Below are 20,088 nucleotides of genomic sequence, written 5' to 3' on the forward strand. Positions count from 1 at the left end.
AGCTGTAAAGGCCCAGGGCAGTGGTCGGCAAACCGCGGCTCGCGAGCCACATGCGGCTCTTTAGCCCCTTGAGTGTGGCTCTTCCACAAAATACCACGTGCGGGCGCACGTACAGTGCGATTGAAACTTCATGGCCCATGCGCAGAAGTCGGTTTTCGGCCTGGGCGAGTCTATTTTGAAGAAGTGGCGTTAGAAGAAGTGGGGGTACGTTCGCTGAGGTCGACCCTCTAATTAGGGACGTTTTTAGAAAGCCCAGCTTAGGAGTACCCTAATTAAGTTAATAACAATGTACCTACCTATATAGTTTAAGTTTAAAAAATTTGGATCGCAAAAGAAATTTCAATCGTTGTACTGTTGATATTTGGCTCTGTTGACTAATGAGTTTGCCAACCACTGGCCCAGGGCTATTCATGATGGTGATGGTGATGGTGACCATGGCAGCCAAGGCTCGGAAAGCCCTGCCGCCCACCTCGGGCTCTGAGGAGGCAGCTGTGCTGTGGGTTCTCTCATTCAGCAAATACTTTTCTTTCTCATACTGTTCTCACTCACAGTTTCACATGTGAACGTTCATTAAAAGATAGTAGGAAATGCCCTCGCTGGTTTGACTCAGGGGATAGGGTGTCGGCCTGCAGACTGAAGGGTCCCGGGTTCGATTCCCGTTAAGGGCACGTACGTTGGTTGCAGGCTCCTCCCCAGCCCTGGTCAGGGCATGCAGGAGGCAACCAATCAATGTGTCTCTCTCATTTCAATGTTTCTCTCTCTAAAAATCAAAGGAAAAATATCCTCCGGTGAGGATTAAAAAAAAAAGAGAGTAGAAATGACAATCCAGTTCTTTTTCTTTAAAGGTCTTTTTAATTTTGAGTATTTTAATTGAATTTAAAATTAATGAAGTTTGATTCATCACAGGACCTCTTCATTGCTGACACTAAAGCATAAGGAGAATGTAGGTGGCATTTTAAATTGGAACATATAAATGACAGATTTTTAAAATAAACTACAAAACCGTATGAAAAAAATGTTTCACATTAAATAAGATTTGTCGTCATAAAAGGTCAAAAATAATTTTATTAAAAATATACACAGAAATACAATAGAAATCTCTCCTTTCACCAGTAAAACAAGTATTCCATTAAGGATAATAATAAAGTTATCGATCCCTCCTTAGCTGTTTAAACTCACAAAAACATTTTAGTAAAAGCAGTCTTTAAAACAACGGTAAATAATATACTTCCCCTGGGAAAACATTTTTCAAATAACATTGTAAAATACACTGGTAATTTGCCTTTTATATTGATGTTGATAATGAAGCATAGACATCTTATATGCAAAAATATTTCTCCAATCTCAATTTGCTTTTTTGAATCTTTAATACGCATAAAGCATATTCACTTTTGAACAGTTTTGTTTCCATGCTCACTGTTGTAGGAGCTAAATAGTCATTTTTCATACATATCCTTAGTATGCGCAAACAGAACATTGAGATGGTCAGGTTTTCTCACAATAAATTTTTGAATAAATTTCTTTAAACTGTTTCTCTCAACAACTTCAGCTTTCCTTCAAAAAAATAATAAAAAGAAATTGACCCACGCGGTCCCATAGATAGCTCACATACTCAGTGCAGAACAGTGTTGGTGTAGGGGAAGGGAGTGGAATGAGACGAAACCCCAGGACCAGGGAATCAAAATCCCGCCATCTCGACAAGCGCCACAGGAAGTCCTGTTATCATTCAACCTTTTCCTCCGCCTTTGCTTTGAGGAAGAACTCTGGCTTGTAGATGCAGCGATAGGCCAGGAGCTGAGGAAGGGCTCCGTAGGCTATGTTGAACGCCAGAAAGAGGATTTTCGCTTCCTCGGGGACTCTGTGGATGTAAGCGGTTCTCGCATGAAGAGAAGCACCGATGTGAGAAAACTGAGCCTATGGCGTTAAAGAAAAGGGGTAAGCGTGAATTTTGTGACCAGCTGGGTGGGCGACACGTTCTGGCTCATTCATTCAGGCCATGTCTCTATGCCCTAAAGGACTAGTGCTTTTGACCAGTCCGTAGTCTTGAATATGTCACTGAATGTAGGGCTGGTCTGGACGGAACTGTTCAAATAAAGTGTACCTTCTTGAGCGTGGCTTTAGCATACCAGCTGTTTTATGAACCATCCAGGGCCCCACAGCAAACAAACATCAGTAGGTCAGTGTAACAGAAAAATCTGAATAAAATCTCAGGTGACTTGTTTTTGTTTTCTGATTTGCATTCTGAGGATCCTATCATGAGACTCACAAAATGTGTTCCCATAAAAATGAAGAAAGTACAGCCCTAGCCCGTTTGGCTCAGTGGATAGAGCGTCGGCCCACAGACTGAAGAGTCCTGGGTTCAATTCCGGTCAAGGGCACCTACCTCGGTTGCAGGTTCCCCCGGCCTGGTCGGAGTGCGTGCAGGAGGCAACCAATCGATGTGTCTCTCTCATATTGATGTTTCTCTCTTTCCCTCTCTCTAAAACTCAATGGGAAAATACCCTCAAGTGAGGATTAACAAAAAAAAAAAGAAAGTACGGAATTGAGAAACCAAAAAGATTTTTAACTATTTAAAAAACAGCACTGGGGACCTCAGTTTCATGTATCAGTCTTTTACCTACTCCTTGGAGCAAAAGCTCAAAGCCCTTGGTTATGTATTTTTTGCTTTATTTATTCGTGTATTTGTTTCTTATGCAACTTAAAAAACGCCAAGGTTTGTTTTGCGAGCTGGGGTTGTTACCAGCGTGGGGTGGGGTAGGGGTAGGGGTGCGCTCTGTAAAATGGCCAGGGTACGCACAGGCGACCTTTTCAAATCCAATTGTACAGAACGGAAAGGCCAGCACTTCCCGCTTGTACCTCTGCTTGTTCAGAACACACAGCAGAACGTGCCCGGCCGTCTCTCTTTGATGCTTTTCATAAGAACAGGGGAAAACTGTGTTAGAAAAAGGCTTCTGTGAGATTTCCTCAGGATCCTTGTATCATTACAAAAGGCAATCGTGGAGTCTGCATTTCAGTTTCATATCTCACTGAAATTCAAGGTGCACATGAATAAAGAACTGAGAATCTGAGTGTAGTAAGTGGTGGGTTACTCATCAGGATCAAAGTGAAGAGACAAAAGACATTGCACTCGAAAGAAGGCACGGAAGCAACAATGAAAAACGAACCTGCTTTAAATACACATACGTTGTCTTCTCTTTCCTTCCCTATGAAATCTGTTTCTTCTGCCGAGTGGCTAACAGATAAAGGTGTTACTGAGCCCTGGACCTTATGCATAAGTAAAGGACCAGCTTCCTTAAGCGGCGTGTGTATGGGTCTGTATCAGGGACGTCTTCACGAATTCCCGCTACATTCTGGGGGCCTCTGGTTCAACTTTTGTTCTGTCAAGGACACCCCTGCATTGTGACCCGTGAGGCCCTGAGAGGACTCTGCCCCACACACACCTCCCAGCGCAGACAAAAGGCCGAACCCAGCAAGTGGTCAGCTGGGTTTCATCTCTGGGCTCTGAAGCCAGGAGACCCTGAGAGCCTAGGGCATGCGCGGGGCCGCTGCTGTGGACATTCTGGGACCCGGAACCGGAGCTCGGCCCCCAGCACTGTGTTTCCCTAGAGCCTATTTTCAGTAACTGTCTGAACACATAACCAAACTTTGTCTGCTGTACCTGAGGCCAGATTCAAACCCTGATTTTCTGAAACGTGGGGCACTGTACGCGCCACAAAAATCACCAAATGTGGGGACGTGTGGAGAGAATGGGTAATACGAGGGGTCATGCCCACCTGCGGAGGGAAACCCTCAGGTGGTGAGGCCGTAGGCTCTCCTGCACCAACAGCGCGGTTTATACCTCGCTGTCCCCAAGAGCACACTCCCAGCGGCAGCAGGAAACAGTCATGTCCTTAGAGTGCAAGCCCGCCGGGCAGGTCCTGTGTCTCATGTTCCGTGTGGCACCGGTCGCATTGTGAGAGCTCAATAAACGTTCTACAGTCCTGGTCTCATGACTGTCAAAACCCATAAAGCTTCCTTCCACAAAGCATTTCTCCAAAATGCGGAGATGTGAGGCTGAGCATCTACCTGATCATTTGTGAGGTGTTTCCATAAAGGAAAAAGCTTATAAAGGGTGTCCCAAAATTCACGCAAGAAGTAATTTTGATAGAAAACACAGATTTATAATTAAAAATTGTAAATTTTTTATTGATTCATAAAGGATACAGTATAGGGTTATGTATGGAATAGCATATCGGGTAAATGGCCTCCACGGCTTTGCTGGCATATATGCACTCTTTTGTTGAAATTTTCCATGACCGCCCTGACCAGTTTGGCTCAGTGGATAGAGCGTCGGCCTGCGGACTGAAAGGTCCCAGGTTCGATTCCGGTCAAGGGCATGTACCTTGGTTGCGGGCGCAACCCCAGTAGGGGGTGTGCAGGAGGCAGCTGATTGATGTTTCTCTCTCATCGATGTTTCTAACTCTCTATCCCTCTCCCTTCCTTTCTGTAAGAAATCAATAAAATGTATATTTAAAAAAAAAAAAAAAAAGAAATTTTCCATGACCGAAATGCGGCTGCTCAGGCAATAACAGTCAATGGTGCTCGCTATCTCGACATGATAATCCAGTTTTTTGTGCCGTGGAGGCCATTTACCTGATATGCTATTCCATACATAACCCTATACTGTATACTTTATGAATCAATAAAAAATTTACAATTTTTAATTATAAACCTGTTTTCTATCAAAATTACTTCTTGTGTGAATTTTGGGACACCCTTTACAATTCACCTCCAGTAGAGTCAACTCTTTACAATCAAATTATCCACAGAGCAGCCTCCAGACCCTTTGGTGAGAAAGCGAGAGGCACCTGCCTGGCCAGGGAATGGGAGTCCCGAGGCCGCGGTGGGAAGGGCGTTGCCTGGCTGCCTGGATCCCTTCCTGCTCCCGTGGCCCTGAGTGTGTTAACGATGGCGCGCCGGGCTCCCTGCCAAACCCATTGTGAGGCTGTCCCAAAACTTTCTCCCGGTTCACGAGTTTTAGGGAAAGAGACACAATATGCACCGCTGCAGATCAGTAAATGAACCTCCAGGGTCACACAAGGCATTTCCCCTCCAGACTCTTACTGGAACTTCTGACAATAAAAACAGTAATCGCACCCTAGCTGGCCTGGCTCAGTGGATAGGGCGTTGGCCGGCCGGCCGAAGGGTCCCGGGTTCCGTTCCAGTCAAGGGCACGGACCTTGGTTGCAGCCCCTCCCCCGCCCGGGCCCTGGGCAGGGTTTGTGCAGGAGGCAACCAATGGATGTGTTTTTCACGTCGATGTTTCTGTCTGTCTTTCCCTCTCTCTTCCACTCTCCCTAAAAATCAATGAAAAAATATCCTCGGATGAGGATTAGGGAAAAAAAGAAAAGGTGTTGGGTTCGAGAATTACTCTTGAGACAGCGCTAAGCAGACCTAATGATGGGCTAGATGTAAAAGGGGAGGGAATGGGAGGTGTGAAGAATTATACCACGAGTTAAGCTCCTACAAAGTACCTTAGATGGGAAGTCACCTTTCCAACCCTGTAAATTCTGATAGTCTTGTTGCCATCATAGTGACTTGGCTGTGATCCAGTTAACTGGCTAAGCCTAGAGCAGCGGTTCTCAACCTGTGGGTCGAGACCCCTTCGGCGGTCAAACCGCCTAAGACCAGCCTGCATATCAGATATTTACATGACGATTCATAACAGCACCATGACAGTTAAGAAGTAGCCACGAAAATAATTTTATGGTTGGGTCACAACATGAGGAACTGTATTTAAAGGGCCAGAAGGTTGAGAACCACTGGCCTAGAGTTTCTGGAGGAACCTCATTCTTAAGCTTGCTTGAAAAGAGCAAGATGAAGACGATCATTTTAAAAGATAAGTTCATTTGGCTCTTTTACCGGCAGTAAGAAAATAAAAGGTACAACGACTTCATTTTCTTCCTTGCTCATAAGAGCAAGTTGTTTAGCTGGTTGTTATTTCGTAAAAATGCACTTTGTGTGATGAAGTCATTCCATAGCTAGTTCTGTTCGCAGTTCAGTGAGCACCTACTGGAGCCCGGGGCGGGGCTAACAGCAGGGGGAGGAGCAGACCCTTTAAAATGAGCCCCTCTGGCTCTGACGGCGTGGCTCAGTGTTTGAGCGTGGACATATGAACCAGGAGGTCACGGTTTGATTCCCGGTCAAGGGCACATGCCCAGGTTGCGGGCTCGATCCCCAGTAGGGGGTGTGCAGGAGGCAGCCAATCAATGATTCTCTCTCATCATTGATGTTTCTATCTCTCCCTCTCCACTCCTCTCTGAAATCAATAAAAAATAAATAAGTCCCTCTGGTTCTGTCTAGGATAGTACAGTGGAATTCCAAAACCTCAAATTTAGAATGACATCCTAAAGTTAACAGCTCTCAGTTCTCTTTGGTGGCCGTGGTGTTGAGAGACTGGCAAATGGTACTGTAAACAACGGAGCCACCTGCTGCCTCGGTGGCGGTGGACAAACCCCACAACCTCGCTGGGCCTCGTCTGTGTAACTGATGGAGCACCTGCCAGGTGGTGACTGCGAGACTTAAATAAAATAGGTCAGCAGAAACGTCTTCTGAGGAACCACAAAACAAAGGGGCCCTAGCCAGTTTGGCTCAGTTTGGCTCTATCGAGCAGTGGTTCTCAACCTTCTGGCCCTTTAAATACAGTTCCTCATGTTGTGACCCCCAACCATAAAATTATTTTCGTGGCTACTTCATAACTGTCATGTTGCTACTGTGATGAATCACCATGTAAATATCTGATATGCAGGATGGTCTTAGGCGACCCCTGTGAAAGGGTCGTTCGATCGCCAAAGGGGTCGCGACCCACAGGTTGAGAACCGCTGGGATAGAGTGTCTGCCTGCGGACTGAAGGGTCCCGGGTTCGATTCCAGTCAAGGGCATATGCCCCGGTTGCGGGCTCGATCCCCAGTAGGGGGCGTGCAGGAGGCAGCCAGTCAATGATGCTCTCATCATTAATGTTTCTATCTCTCCCCTCTCCCTCTCTGAAATCAATAAAAAACTATTTTTTAAAAAAGCACAAAAACAAAGGAGACATGTCCACCTAGTGTTTCCTACCCTAAAACACCGAGCAGAGGTGTATGGGATCCTCAACCAGGACAGCCACCTGCCCAGTCAGCGTTCACAGCGGAGCGCGTTCTCAGGTACCTGCGCGAGGCCTCCCGCGTGAATCAGGGTGACGTCAGCCATCCAGGAGCACCCGGGCACCACCAGTCCGTAAAGCGCCACCAAGAAGTAAGGGACAGAATAGAACAGGTACACCAGCATCTGTGCCAACAGAGAAACGTCATCACACACCGGCCGGCCTGGCCCGAGGAAGAGCACAGGCCACGGACCCTCGCAAAGGCGAGCATGTTCATTTCCCGCTTCCCAGGCGGAACCACGTGCTCCCATCCTCCAAGAGCGAAGACAGAAAAACCTTAGGCTCCGTCACTACTTGACCTGGATCTTGGGATAAGCCGCGGGGTCCTTCAGGTAGGGCTCTTGAAACTGGGTATAAAACCGGCAGAAATCAGCTGGGCAATCCAGAGCAATCTGGGAACAGAAATGAATTCGTTATCACGATGCAGTTACAGCCCTCGCTGGTTTGGCTCAGCGGATAGAGCATCAGCCTGCAGCCTGAAGGTCCCAGGTTCAATTCCCGGTCGGGGCACATGCCCAGGTTGCAGGCTTGATCCCCAGGTAGCTGATCAATAATTCTCATCATTCATTTTTCTCTCTATCCCTCTCCCTTCCTCTCTGAAATCAATAAAATGTATTTTTAAAAAAGATGCAGTCACAGCTGGCTCTTCTGTTGGCTGATGAGGCCAGATGTGCCAGCTTTAGTGACAAACAGCTTTGCTCTGTAACAAAAACTACGCGTGGGAGGGGAGGGTACCCTGCAGGTGCCCTGGGAGCAGAGGACGCCGAGGCGAGCAAACGGGAGCAGGAACTGGAGCTAACGCTCTGCTCCCGCGGCCTTTCGAGGACTCGGGTTAAGTTCCAGGTCCCGCCAGCAGAGCACGGCTTCTCCAGGGAAGAGCTAGCCTCCGGCCCCTGCAGGAAAGACACTGCCTTTCCTTCCAGGTTCATCTTACTATGCTCTGCAAGATTCAGAAACAGCCGCCTCTGTCCAGTGCCTCACGGCGTGCATGGCCTTCGGAGACCAGTGAAGAACCAGGGTTTGAGCCCGAGTTGGTTTGGCTCAATGGATAGAGCGTCAGCCTGCGGACCAAAGGGCCCCGGGTTCGATTCCGGGCAAGGGCACGTACCTTGGTTGCAGGCTGCTCCCCAGCCCAGGCCCTGGTCAGGGCTCATGCAGGAGGCAACCAATCGATGTGTTTCTCTCACATAAATGTTTCTCTCTGTCTCTCCCTCTCTCTTCCACTCTCTCTAAAAGATCAATGGAAAAACATCCCCTCAGGCGAGGATTAACAACAACAAAAATAACCTCCTCTATCCAGTGCCTCACTGGGGGCCAGTGCAGAACAAGAGTCTGTGCCCTAGCCGGTTTGGCTCAGTGGATAGAGCATCGGCCCATGGACTGAAGGTCCCAGGTTCGATTCCATCAAGGGCACGTATCTCGGTTGCAGACTCAACCCCCGTGCAATAGGCAACCAATCAATGTGTCTCTCTCACATCAATGTTTCTCTCTCTCTCTCTCTGTCTCTCCCCCTTCACTCTTTCTAAAAATTAATGGAAAAATATCCTCGCGTGAGGATTAACATAATGAATGGATGAATGAATGAATGAATGAATGAAAAAAGGACCATTGAAATAAAAACACAAAAACTGAAAGAAAAAAAGAACAAGGATTTGGAAGCAGGTCCTCGTCAGAAGCCACCTCCTGCGTCCCTCCAGCGTCCCCTTTGAGAACAGAGCAGGTTTAGTCCCAACACAGTGGACTCGAGGCCACAGAAGAGACCAAGTGTCTCTTTGGCATGTTACTGGGTCCCCTCTCAGTCACCTCCCTCAGCCATCATCCGTCATGTCCCACCCAGACAGCACACATGAACCCGGGTCAGGGACAGAGTCGGTGAAAGGACTCCCAACCTAACAGGCCCACCCACCAAACGTGTGTGCACACACACACACAGGGAAGTGGGTACAGCTGTGCAAGATGACAGGCAGCGCTAATTTTGTTGCTGTCCTTTTTTACTATTATTATTTCAGAGAGGAAGAGAGAGGGAGAGAGAAATATCGATGAGAGAGAATCATTGATCAGCTGCCTCCTGCATGCCCCCTGTTGGGGATCCAGCCCGCAACCCGGGCATGTGCCCTCGACAGGAATCAAAACCAGGACCCTTCAGTCCGCAGGCCAACGCTCTATCCACTGAGCCAAACCGGCGAGGGCTTGTTGCTGTCCTTTGAACTGTGGGCATTACAGCAAACTAAGCAAAGGACAGTTTCACGGCTCTGTGGTCTAAGCAAAGCCCACAGCCTGGCTTTCTCCTTTTCTTCCCTCCCCTGAGTCTCTCCTAGTGGCCAGCTCTCCTCTAGGCAGTTTGCAACCACCCACATCTTAAGAGAGCTGCTCCCCCTGAACCCAGCCAGCTGACCCCAAAACAACGAACCCACTACCTCAGCTTACACTGGCCGCTCTGCATCCCAGCAGCTGTGCAATGGCAGCAGGCTATCGCCATGGAAGCTGAATATAACTGACCGTGTAACTCCGGCTGCTAAGAAGAACTCATGAAACTGGGACATTGTGAAGGATCCTTAATCGATAAACAGCCCTAGCTGGTTTGGCTCAGTGGATAGAACGTCGGCCTGCAGACTGAAGGGTCCCAGGTTCAATTCCAGTCAAGGGCATGTGCCTGAGTTGCGGGCTCGATCCCCAGTAGCAGGCGTGCAGGAGGCAGCCGATCCATGATTCTCTCATCATTGATATTCCTATCTCTCCCTCTCCCTCTCCCTTCCTCTCTGAAATCAATAAAGAAATTTTTTTTAAATAAACAGACCTTTATTGAGCAGCTACTATGTACCAGGCCCTCTGCATGTATCGATGTTCATTATTAAATCTTCAAAACAATACCGTCAGCTAGCTTCTGTTATTTTATAAAGACGCCGAGTGTCCAAGAGGGTAAGCCTTTGTTCCAAGGCCCCACAGCCACAGATGTACTTACGTGGCAAGGATGCTAACGCCTTACCCTTAGAACCCTTCCTCAATCCCACCGCCCTACTCCTCAGAACACCTGGATGCCCTGGTTTATTGTAGTCTTACGTTAACACCTGTTCCCAAGATACTTAAATCAGAAACATCAAAGGAACCAAAATAGTGAGACTACTTTTTCAGGTGCCCTTTAATAAGGGAAGGAAGATGCTTCTTTTTTTTAAGGACATTTCTTTTTTAAAAATATACTTTTATTGATTTCAGAGAGGAAGGGAAAGATAGAAACATCAATGATCAGAATCATGGATCGGCTGCCTCCTGTACACTTCTTACTGGGGATCGAGCCCACAACCCAGGCATGTGCCCTTGATGGGAATCGAACCTGGGACCTTTCAGTCTGCAGGTCGACGCTCCATCCATTGAGCCAAACCAACTAGGGCGGAGGGAAGATACTTCTGGGTAGAGCTTGATCTAAGGACCAGAAGGAGGTGGCACAAAGCAGCCCAGAATGAGCCCGCCCCCTGGAGAGAGGAGGTTTGGGGTTGACCCCGGCAGGAGAGCAGCAGGAAGCAGGCCCCGCCCTCCAGGACCTAATGGGAAGAATATCTGGTCAGTGCGCTAGGAAGTCTGGTATATATGTTACTTTGATCTGTTCTGCTTACCAAGCCTCTAAACAGGCTAAATCCAGTTGCCAGGAGGAGGCAGATGACCAACAGGAAGTCAAAAGGTCTTCTCAGCAGGTCCTTCGCTTGGACTTCTTGAATGACCTAAAACAGAGATTGTAACCGCTGAGCAGGTCCGGGGCCGGAGGAGACCGGAGACCCACTGAGACAAGGTTGGCGGTGGTGATGAGAGAGGGTGAAGATTCCCCATTCATATCATAACCCCGAGCCGTGAAACTTTAGGAAATCATAGCATAACCCCCAGCCGTGTAACTTTAGGAAAATCCTATCATAACCCCCAGCCGTGAAACTTTAGGAAAATCGTTTTCCCCTTCAAGTCTCCGTTTCCTCATCTGTGAAATGAGCAAATGGGGCCATGTGACCTCAAAGGGCCTTTCTAGCTCTAAGTGCATATTTTTTCTTGAAATAGCTCTCTTTTGTGTGATTATAAATATAAGGCATACTCATTTCTAAAATAAACCATAAATCACCCGAGCCGGTTTGGCTCAGGAGATAGAGCGTCGGCCTGGAGACTGAAGAGTCCCGGGTGCAATTCCAGTCAAGAGCACCTGGATGTGCGCTCGATCCCCAGTGTGGGGCATGCAGGAGGCAGCCAGTCAATGATTCTCTCTCATCATTGATATTTTTATCTCTCTCTCCCTCTCCCTTCCTCTCTGAAATCAATAAAAATATTTTTAAAAATAAATAAAAATAAAATAAATAAACCATAAACCCACCAAGCTACTACTAATAGTTGCTTTATTTTTCACAAAATTAGGACTTCATGTATCGACAATTTCGTGTTTGTTCTTTCGACTCTCAACATCTACCTAATTGTAAGCACTTCCCCACGTTAGTAAAATCCCTTTAAACACTTAATGTCACACGGAAGCACCGTATTTGACTTGTTGGACGTTGAGGCATGTCAACTGTTACACCTGAGGGGGCGGTGAGCACCTTGAATACAGGAGTTTGGCAGCCAGAAGGACTGCATTACAGGGCTCCATTTGTTAAGGCTGAGAACATAGCCAGACTGCTTTGCAGAGCGGTTCTGAATTTATGTTCCTGTCAGCACTGCATAACAATGTCTACTTCTCCCCGGCTGACTCTGTGTTTTAACTTTTTTTTTTTTTAAATAATAACAGTCATGCATCTTATGATCACTGTTGACACACTGGCATGGAGCCTTCAAATGCCCCAGAGGGAGGGCCAAGGCTGTGGGGACTGTTTTTTTTAACAACCCTCATTCCTCAAAAGGATGTAAGGGGCGTCCTAGCTGGTTTGGCTCAGTGGATAGAGCGTCGGCCTGCGGACTAAAGGGCCCCAAGTTCGAGGCTCAGTCAGGGCACATGCCTGGGTCAACCCCCAGTAGGGGGTGTGCAGCAAGCAGCTGATCAATGATTCTCTCTCATCATTGATGTCTCTCTCTCTCTCTCTCTCTCTCTCTCTCTCTCTCCCTCTCCCTGAAATCAATAAAAATATATTTTTTAAAAACTTTAAAATTTTTTTAAAAAGGATGTAAGGGGTTCCAGTTGTCCGTGTGCCAACCTCAGTCTACACGGCAGGTGTCTGAATGTGAACAAATGAAATGTTTGCGAATTCAAATGCACTTTAATGAATTCCCTTGTAAATCTTGTTGTCAAATGAATAATCATGTTCTGATTACCTCTAGTGATGCATCTTTTCATATGTCAGTTTTGCTTAAGCCTGCAGTGGTTCTCAACCTTCCTAACACCGCGACCCTTTAATACAGTTCCTCATGTTGTGGTGACCCCAACTATAAAATTATTTTCGTTGCTACTTCATTACTGTCATTTTGCTACTGTTATGAATCGTCATGTAAATATCTGATATGCAGGATGTATTTTCATTGTTCTCGACCCACAGGTTGAGAACCGCTGGCTTAAGGGATCTTAAGGATCTATAAAAGGAAGAGAAATTTAGGGAGATGTCACTAGCTTAGAAATAAACATCTTAACAGAGTCTCTGCCCGGCCAGTACTGTTGCATCTTGGACACCTGGCTGGGAATAAGGGAGCTGTCTCAGAAGGCGTCCTGTAGCCCTAGCCAGTTTGGCTCAGTGGATAGAGTGTCAGCCTGCAGACTGAAGGCTCCTGGGTTCGATTCCAGTCAAGGGCACGTACCTCGGTTACAGGCTCTTGGCCCTGGTCAGGGGCATGTGGGAGGCAACCCATCAATGTGTCTCTTCCACATCAGCGTTTCTCTCTGTCTCTCCCTCTCCCTTCCACTCTCCCTAAAAAACAATCAATGGGGAAAAATATCCTTAAGTGAGGATTAAAGAAAGAAAAGGAAGGCGTCCTGTAGCTGGTATCCATGTGCCTGGGTCTCTTTGAACCCTATGGCTGTGTGTGCTACCTCGAACGCAGTATCCCTCCAGCCTCCCCTCAGGGCCGTAAAGGCACAGGTACCTCTGCTCTGAAGAGATGCCCAGGTGATCAGACTCCAGGCCACAGACAGCCCCAGACCAACCCGACTCAGCACACACACAGAATGTGAGGGGAGCAGCCCAGGGGACCACTGGCCCCGGAAGCAGGCGCCGTCGGGCAGTCTTGGCATGACAGACACTGCAGAACCGACACAGTCACGCCGACTGATCGCGGTCCCCAAAAGCTCCAGTCCCCGGAGGCGCCCCCGGAGGCGCACGGCTCAGCGGCCCGTGGATGCGGGTGCGCCCTGCCAGCGTGCAGACAAGGTTACATGTGACTTAATACAGGTAATGACAATATTCCGTCGGCTGGTTATAGATTCTGAAGCCGGCCCAGACGGGAAGACATGTGTACGGTATGCTTAAGATGAAAGCAGGGCAAATGCGTGTTCCGAACTTCCCTATTGAAAAGAGAGAAAGGGAAAGCCAGAAGGTTACCAAAAGCATCTCTAGAACAGCCGTGGGCAAACTACGGCCCGCGGGCCGGATCCGGCCCATTTGAAATGAATAAAACTAAAAAAAAAAAAGACCGTACCCTTTTATGTAATGATGTTTACTTTGAATTTATATTAGTTCACACAAACACTCCATCCATGTTTTTGTTCCGGCCCTCCGGTCCAGTTTAAGAACCCATTGTGGCCCTCGAGTCAAAAAGTTTGCCCACCCCTGATCTAGAAACACAAGTAACATGTAGGATACCTCCTATCTCCAGCCACCTAAAATTTCGCTATGAACCAGACAATATTTTTAACCAGAAAAACCAGATAAACTCAAAACGTAGGTGTTTAGCAGGTATGTCCCGGCTACAGTATTTTTTTTGTAATATATTTTTATTGATTTCAGAGAGGAAGGGAAGGGGAGAGAGAGAGAGAGAGAAACTCAATGATGAAAGAGAATCATTGATTAGCTGCCTCCTGCACACCCCCTACTGGGGATGGAGCCCACAACCCGGGCATGTGCCCTTGACCGGAATTGAACCTGGGACTCTTCAGTCCGCAGGCTGATGCTCTATCCACGGCTGCCTACAGTATTTTTAAGGTATATGTGGAACATCCTGATTTCTTGCATGCATAAATAACCTCATTTACATTAGCCTTAAAGAGTATTTCATTTTCAAGGACATTTATTGGGTTCCCACAGTGTGGCAGCGTTATATACAGGGTAAGGGAAAAGTAGGTTTACAGGTTTTTTTTGTATGGAAAATAACACAATAATTAATAAATAATAATACAAGAATAGACTCTGTTTCATGTACTCACAGCTATCAACTACTTCTGCCCCACCCTGCACACCGCAAAAGTTGTAAGAAGTACTTGCACACTGCATGTAGCCACAAACACAACACTTAACCCCTCCAAACCCCTCTCAAAGTCCGGCATCACTGATATTAAATTGCTTTGTTGTGCCCTAGCTGGTTTGGCTCAGTGGATTGACTGTTGGCCTGCAGACTGAGGGTCCCTGTTTCGATTCCGGTCAAGAGCACATGCATGGGTTGTGGGCTCGATTCCCAGTAGGGGGTGTGCAGGAGGCAGCCAGTCAATGATTCTCTCTCATCATTGATGTTTCTCTCTCTCTCCCTCTCCCTTCCTCTCTGAAATCAATAAAAATATATTTTTTTTAAAATTGCCCTAGCCAGTTTGGCTCAGTGGATAGAGTGTCGGCCTGGGGACTGAAGGGTCCCGGGTTCAATTCCAGTCAAGGGCACATGTCCAGCCCTGACCGGTTTGGCTCAGTGGATAGAGCATCAGCCTGGGGACTGAAGGGTCCCAGGTTCGATTCCGGTCAAGGGCATGTACCTTGGTTGCGGGCACATCCCCAGTAGGGGGTGTGCAAGAGGCAGCTGATTGATGTTTCCCTCTCATCGATGTTTCTAACTCTCTATCCCTCTCCCTTCCTCTCTGTAAAAAAAAAAATCAGCCGAAACCGGTTTGGCTCAGTGGATAGAGCGTCGGCCTGCGGACTGAAAGGTCCCAGGTTCGATTCCGGTCAAGGGCATGTACCTGGGTTGCGGGCACATCCCCAGTAGGAGATGTGCAGGAGGCAGCTGATCGATGTTTCCCTCTCATCGATGTTTCTAACTCTCTATCCCTCTTCCTTCCTCTCTGTAAAAAAAAAAAAATCAATAAAATATATTTAAAAAAAAAAAAGGCACATGCCCAGGTTTCGGATTCAATCCCTAGTGGGTGGGTGAGCAAGAGGCAGCCAATCAATGATTCCCTCTCATCACTGATGTTTCTATCTCTCCCTCTCCCTTCCTCTCTGAAATCAATAAAAATATTTTTTTAAATTGCCTCGTTGTTCAATGTACATTTCTGAAAACTGCTCAAAAGCATTTTTCAAGGTAAGATTAAGAGGGGGCGGGGAGGAGTAATTCCACAAAACAGCTTTTTGGTGAGCTCGGAATGTCTTGGTGCTGTGACAACCAAAACAGCATCTCTCTTTCAAAACAATCCCCATTGTTTCAGAAAAGGAAAGCGAATTTCAAGATCAAGTTTCTTACCTACGATGTTTCCTGGCACAAAAACAATCATGCTCATCATAATCGATCCGACCCAGTACAGCCCAATGTTCCTATAACTTTCCCTGCAACGAAAAGACCTTGGCTTAGCGTGCCATCTGCCGAAGGGTTACCTTTATCCTCACTAACAAAGTACCTGGATGGAAACCTGCTGGAGAGTAATAACCCAGACACAAGGAACCCTGGTGCTCACCCGCCATTTCCTCGTGTGACAAACCACAGAACCCTCCCTGTACCTTTTTGTTATTTCATTTTGGGTTTGTTTGTTTTGGGGGTTTTTTGCTAATCCTCACCCGAGGATATTTTTCCATTGATTTTTAGACAGAGTGGAAGGGAAGGGGAGAGACAGAGAGAAAGAAACATCGATGTGAGAGAGACACATCGATTGGTTGCCTCCTGCACACACCCCGACCAGGGCCGGGGGCCAGGGAACCCGCAACCAAGGTACGTGCCCTTGACTGGAATCGAACCCGGGACCCTTCAGTCCGAGGGCCGACACTCTATCCACTGAGCCAAACCGGCCAGGGCTCTGTCCTTTTGAATAGGAACTACACTGCTACCCTAACCTGTAGACCACAACGCCCTCGTCACTCTGCGTTTCACTCTTAGGTACGAAACGGAAAAGGAGGCTCAAAAAAGGATGGAAAATGGATCCACTTCCCAAACCACTGGAAGTACGAGTAATGGGTGTGAAGTGGACTTTCCCTGGTGTCACAGAATTTTGGCCAAAGCCCCTAAAGGTAAAGATAAGAAGTAGCCAGTGTAGCTCAGTGGTTGAGCATCGGCCCAGGAACCAGGAGGTCGCCGGTTTGATTCCCGGTCAGGGCACATGCCGGGTTGTGAGCTCAATTCCCGTGGGGATGCGTGCAGGAGGCAGCCCATCGATGATGCTCCTCTCTCATCGATATTTCTATCTCTCTATCCCTCACCCCTCCTCTTTCTCTAAAAATCAATTTAAAAAATATATTTTTAAAAAGTGATATATACCCCTAATCTTCTTAATAGGCGATGCTGACAAACAGATCTTTCAACCAATATCCCCATAACCCACCTCCATAAGGAGCTTTGAGACAAAGGAGAGTCTTAGTCAGAACAGAGGGGTTCCCTTCTGAACTGTGTGCTTCCTGCCCCGCCCCCACACACCCCCGAACCAGCCAAACCCATAGATCCCTCCAGGCAGGTCCGTTCAGTGACCGGGACTGTCAATAGAACAGGCAAGAGCCCACTCCCCCCGTGGGCGCTAACAGAGCTGCAGAAACTCTGGCCCACTCCCGAGAGCGTCCACGCAGAACTCAGGCATCCTCAGAAATACGGGACGTGTTCCCTAGAGCTTGGGAAGGGGAGGCTGGTGCCTAGAAAAGTCCAAAAATTAGCTGGAGCTGTCCTTCAGTTCACAATTCGGGGAAGGGAGGGGGGCGCGAGCACAGAGCATGCATATGGTCCAGTTGAACTTCAGCCTTGTACAGGCAAGAGAAGAATGCATGGCCCTAGCCAGTGTGCTCAGTGGATAGAGCATCGGCCTGCGGACCGAAGGGTCCCAGGTTTGATTCCCATCAAGGGCACATGCCCAGGTTGCAGGCTCCTCCCTGGCCTGGGCCCTGGTCGGGGCTCATGCAGGAGGCAACCAATCAATGTGTTTCTCTCACATCGATATTTCTCTGTCTTTCCCTCTCTCTTCCACTCTCTCTAAAAATCAATGGGAAAATATCCTTGGGTGATTAAAAAAAGAGAGAGAGAGAGAGAGAGAGAGAGAGAAGAATGCATGGCTTTCCCTCACCTGCAGCCACGGGAGGTCTGGGAAGGTGGCTGGACTTGACTGTCCTGGGCTAAGGGACCCCAGCGGAGAGAAGCTGTGGTGTACCCCCGTGGGCCTGGGAGTCACAAACTCAGCCGGAGAGCATTGCTCACTGCAGGGATCGGTGCAATGCAGAGCGTCCTGTGCAGGGGTCTCCAGAGAGCCCACGTGTGTACCCCACAGCAGACCCAGCATATCCTAAAGCAGGGCCAATCAGCACGTGGCATTAAAGACCCTGCCCCTCTTCCCTTCAACCCCTTGTACCTACATACATCCTCAGAGAAGCCGGGGCAGGCTGACTGGAGAAGGAATGGGAGGACAGACCCCCACGCCTCATGGACGGGGGAAAGGCAGCTTGAACTGGCGTGAGGCTGAAGCTTTGCGTTAGAATGTGCTGGGCATGCCCAAGCCGGTGTGGCTCAGTGGATAGAGCGTCAGCCTGCGGACTGAAGGGTCCCGGGTTCGATTCCAGTCAAGGGCACATGCCGGGGTTGCAGGTTCCATCCCCAGTAGAGGGCGTGCAGGAGGCAGCCAATCAATGATTCTCATCATTGATGTTTCTCCCTCCCTCTCCTTTCTTCTCTGAAATCAATAAAAAAAAAATGTGTTGGGGCTTAAATTCCTAAAAAACACTGTTCTCATAAGAGAACAAAATCAATCAGGAAGTTAAGGGTCTGCCTGAGCCATCACCTCCGAGGGGTAACCCAGAAAGCCAGGTGCAAAGGGCCGGGGGGCGCAGAACGCCGGGTCTGACTCATCTCCAAGGAGCGGCCTTCAGTCCGGGGACACCTGTCTGTCCACTCGCCTCTGTGTTCCCCTTACCTACCCGCGCATCGGTGGCTAAGGCGGCGGAGGCACACCCCCCGGCGCAGTGACTTACTCCCATGCGATGGCCGCCACCATCACCAGGTACATCAGGTAATGGGCGGAGCCGTCCCAGTAGCAGACCATGTGCCCATACGCCGTGTTCAGATACGGTTCACCCTGAGGGAAGCATGAAGAGGGGGTCCGCTTTACATGGGGCTCAGACACCGCGCAGAACACCAGGCCTGCACCTCGCGTAAAACACAACAGAACTGATGTGTGCAAGTCTGCTCAGATGAAACTACGCTGCATCTCATAAAGTTACGAAATCGGCAGGAAGGGGTGAGTACAACTTTAGCCTTAGCCGGTTTGGCTCAGTGGATAGGGCATCGGCCTGTGGACCGAAAGGTCCCGGGTTCGATTCCAGTCAAGGGCGTTTACCTCGGTTGCAGGCTACTCCCCGGCCCGGGCCCTGGTTGGGGCTCATGCAGGAGGCAACCAATAGGTAACTAATCAATGTGTTTCTCTCACATCAATGTTTCTCTGTCTTTTCCTCTCTCTTCCACTCTCCCTAAAACTCAATGGGAAAATATCCTTGGGTGAGGATTAAAAAATAGTAAGTAGCCCTAACCGGTTTGGCTCAGTGGATAGAGCGTCGGCCTGCGGACTCAAGGGTCCCAGGTTCGATTCAGGTCAAGGGCATGTACCTTGGTTGTGGGCACATCCCCAGTAGGGGGTGTGCAGAAGGCAGCTGATCGATGTTTCTCTCCCATCGATGTTTCTAACTCTCTAGCCCTCTCCCTTCCTCTCTGTAAAAAAAATCAATAAAATATATTAAAATAATAATAATAATAAGTAAATAAATAATAAAAAGCCATATCCTTGGATGAGGATTTTTTAAAAATGCTTACTGTCGCCCGGCTGGCGTGGCTCAGTGATTAAGCATCGACCTATGAACCTGGCATTGATGTACTTTACACGCGTAAGACTAACTTGGGCTTTCAGATGTAGTGATATTTTAATAATATTACACAAATTCTCAATTCATGTAAAGTTCGTCTTTTCCATTAAATGTAAGTGAAGGAGGCTGGGTGGGTGGGTGGCTGGCCCTGGGGCTGAAGGCTCAGAACCGAGAAGCGGGGCCATACCTCTCGCAGGTAGTGCGTCATGAACCCGTCGATGACTCCGTCCTGCTCCAGGCCTATGATGAGGTTCACCACGCTGGTAAAGCCGAACACGGCGTACACTGGGGAGAGAGCAGCGGTGTACACGGAGCAGCCCGGAGACGATGCCACGAGCGGCATCCGCCAGCAACAACGGACCGTTTTAATGTTTTCCAGAAGGTCCCGTGGACGCTGTCCACACGGGCCGACAGGACTTACCTCCGGCACACGCAGCGGGATCTCCGCCCGTGTCGTGGGTCTGACATCGCCGCCCACGTGCGCTCACCGAGGGGACACCCGCCAGGGGGTAAGAATGACAAACTCAGCCCCTAACTCTGTCGCCTCCTCCACTCCCTACCAGCGGATGCCCAGGGCCACACCGGCACCACCTGGACAAACCCTGTAACCAGTGGCCACAGCGTAGAGGTGACCGCCAGGTTTAAAGTAATGACTTAGAAGAGTTAATTACCGAACAGGCCAACTCCCCATGTGTCTAGTGCAGTGGTCGGCAAACCGCGGCTCTCGAGGCACATGCGGCTCTTTGGCCCCTTGAGTGTGGCTCTTCCACAAAA

General features: G+C 48.5%; 1 protein-coding gene across 3 annotated transcripts in view; it reads right to left on the bottom strand.

Moving 5' to 3' along the window:
• Positions 1-1,480: 1,480 nt before the first annotated feature.
• Positions 1,481-20,088, bottom strand: part of TM6SF1 (transmembrane 6 superfamily member 1) — a 20,538-nt gene continuing 1,930 nt past the window's right edge. Inside the window, exons 2-10 of one of the 3 annotated variants that reach the window (XM_023747858.1) lie at positions 19,502-19,599; positions 18,430-18,533; positions 15,737-15,819; positions 13,524-13,637; positions 13,469-13,474; positions 10,792-10,898; positions 7,480-7,572; positions 7,186-7,305; positions 1,481-1,914 (exon numbers count right to left, since the gene is read on the bottom strand). In XM_023747858.1, the coding sequence (XP_023603626.1) occupies positions 1,723-1,914; positions 7,186-7,305; positions 7,480-7,572; positions 10,792-10,898; positions 13,469-13,474; positions 13,524-13,637; positions 15,737-15,819; positions 18,430-18,533; positions 19,502-19,522 (840 nt within the window). In that variant the 5' untranslated portion in view covers positions 19,523-19,599 and the 3' untranslated portion in view covers positions 1,481-1,722. Of the gene's footprint in view, positions 1,915-7,185; positions 7,306-7,479; positions 7,573-10,791; positions 10,899-11,699; positions 11,707-13,468; positions 13,475-13,523; positions 13,638-15,736; positions 15,820-18,429; positions 18,534-19,501; positions 19,600-20,088 lie in introns of all 3 variants that reach the window. The other 2 variants (XM_023747856.1, XM_023747857.1) reach the window with 2 other exon arrangements.

This window comes from Myotis lucifugus, unplaced genomic scaffold (genome assembly GCF_000147115.1).
Source record: "Myotis lucifugus unplaced genomic scaffold, Myoluc2.0 scaffold_1017, whole genome shotgun sequence".
Taxonomy (NCBI): domain Eukaryota; kingdom Metazoa; phylum Chordata; class Mammalia; order Chiroptera; family Vespertilionidae; genus Myotis; species Myotis lucifugus.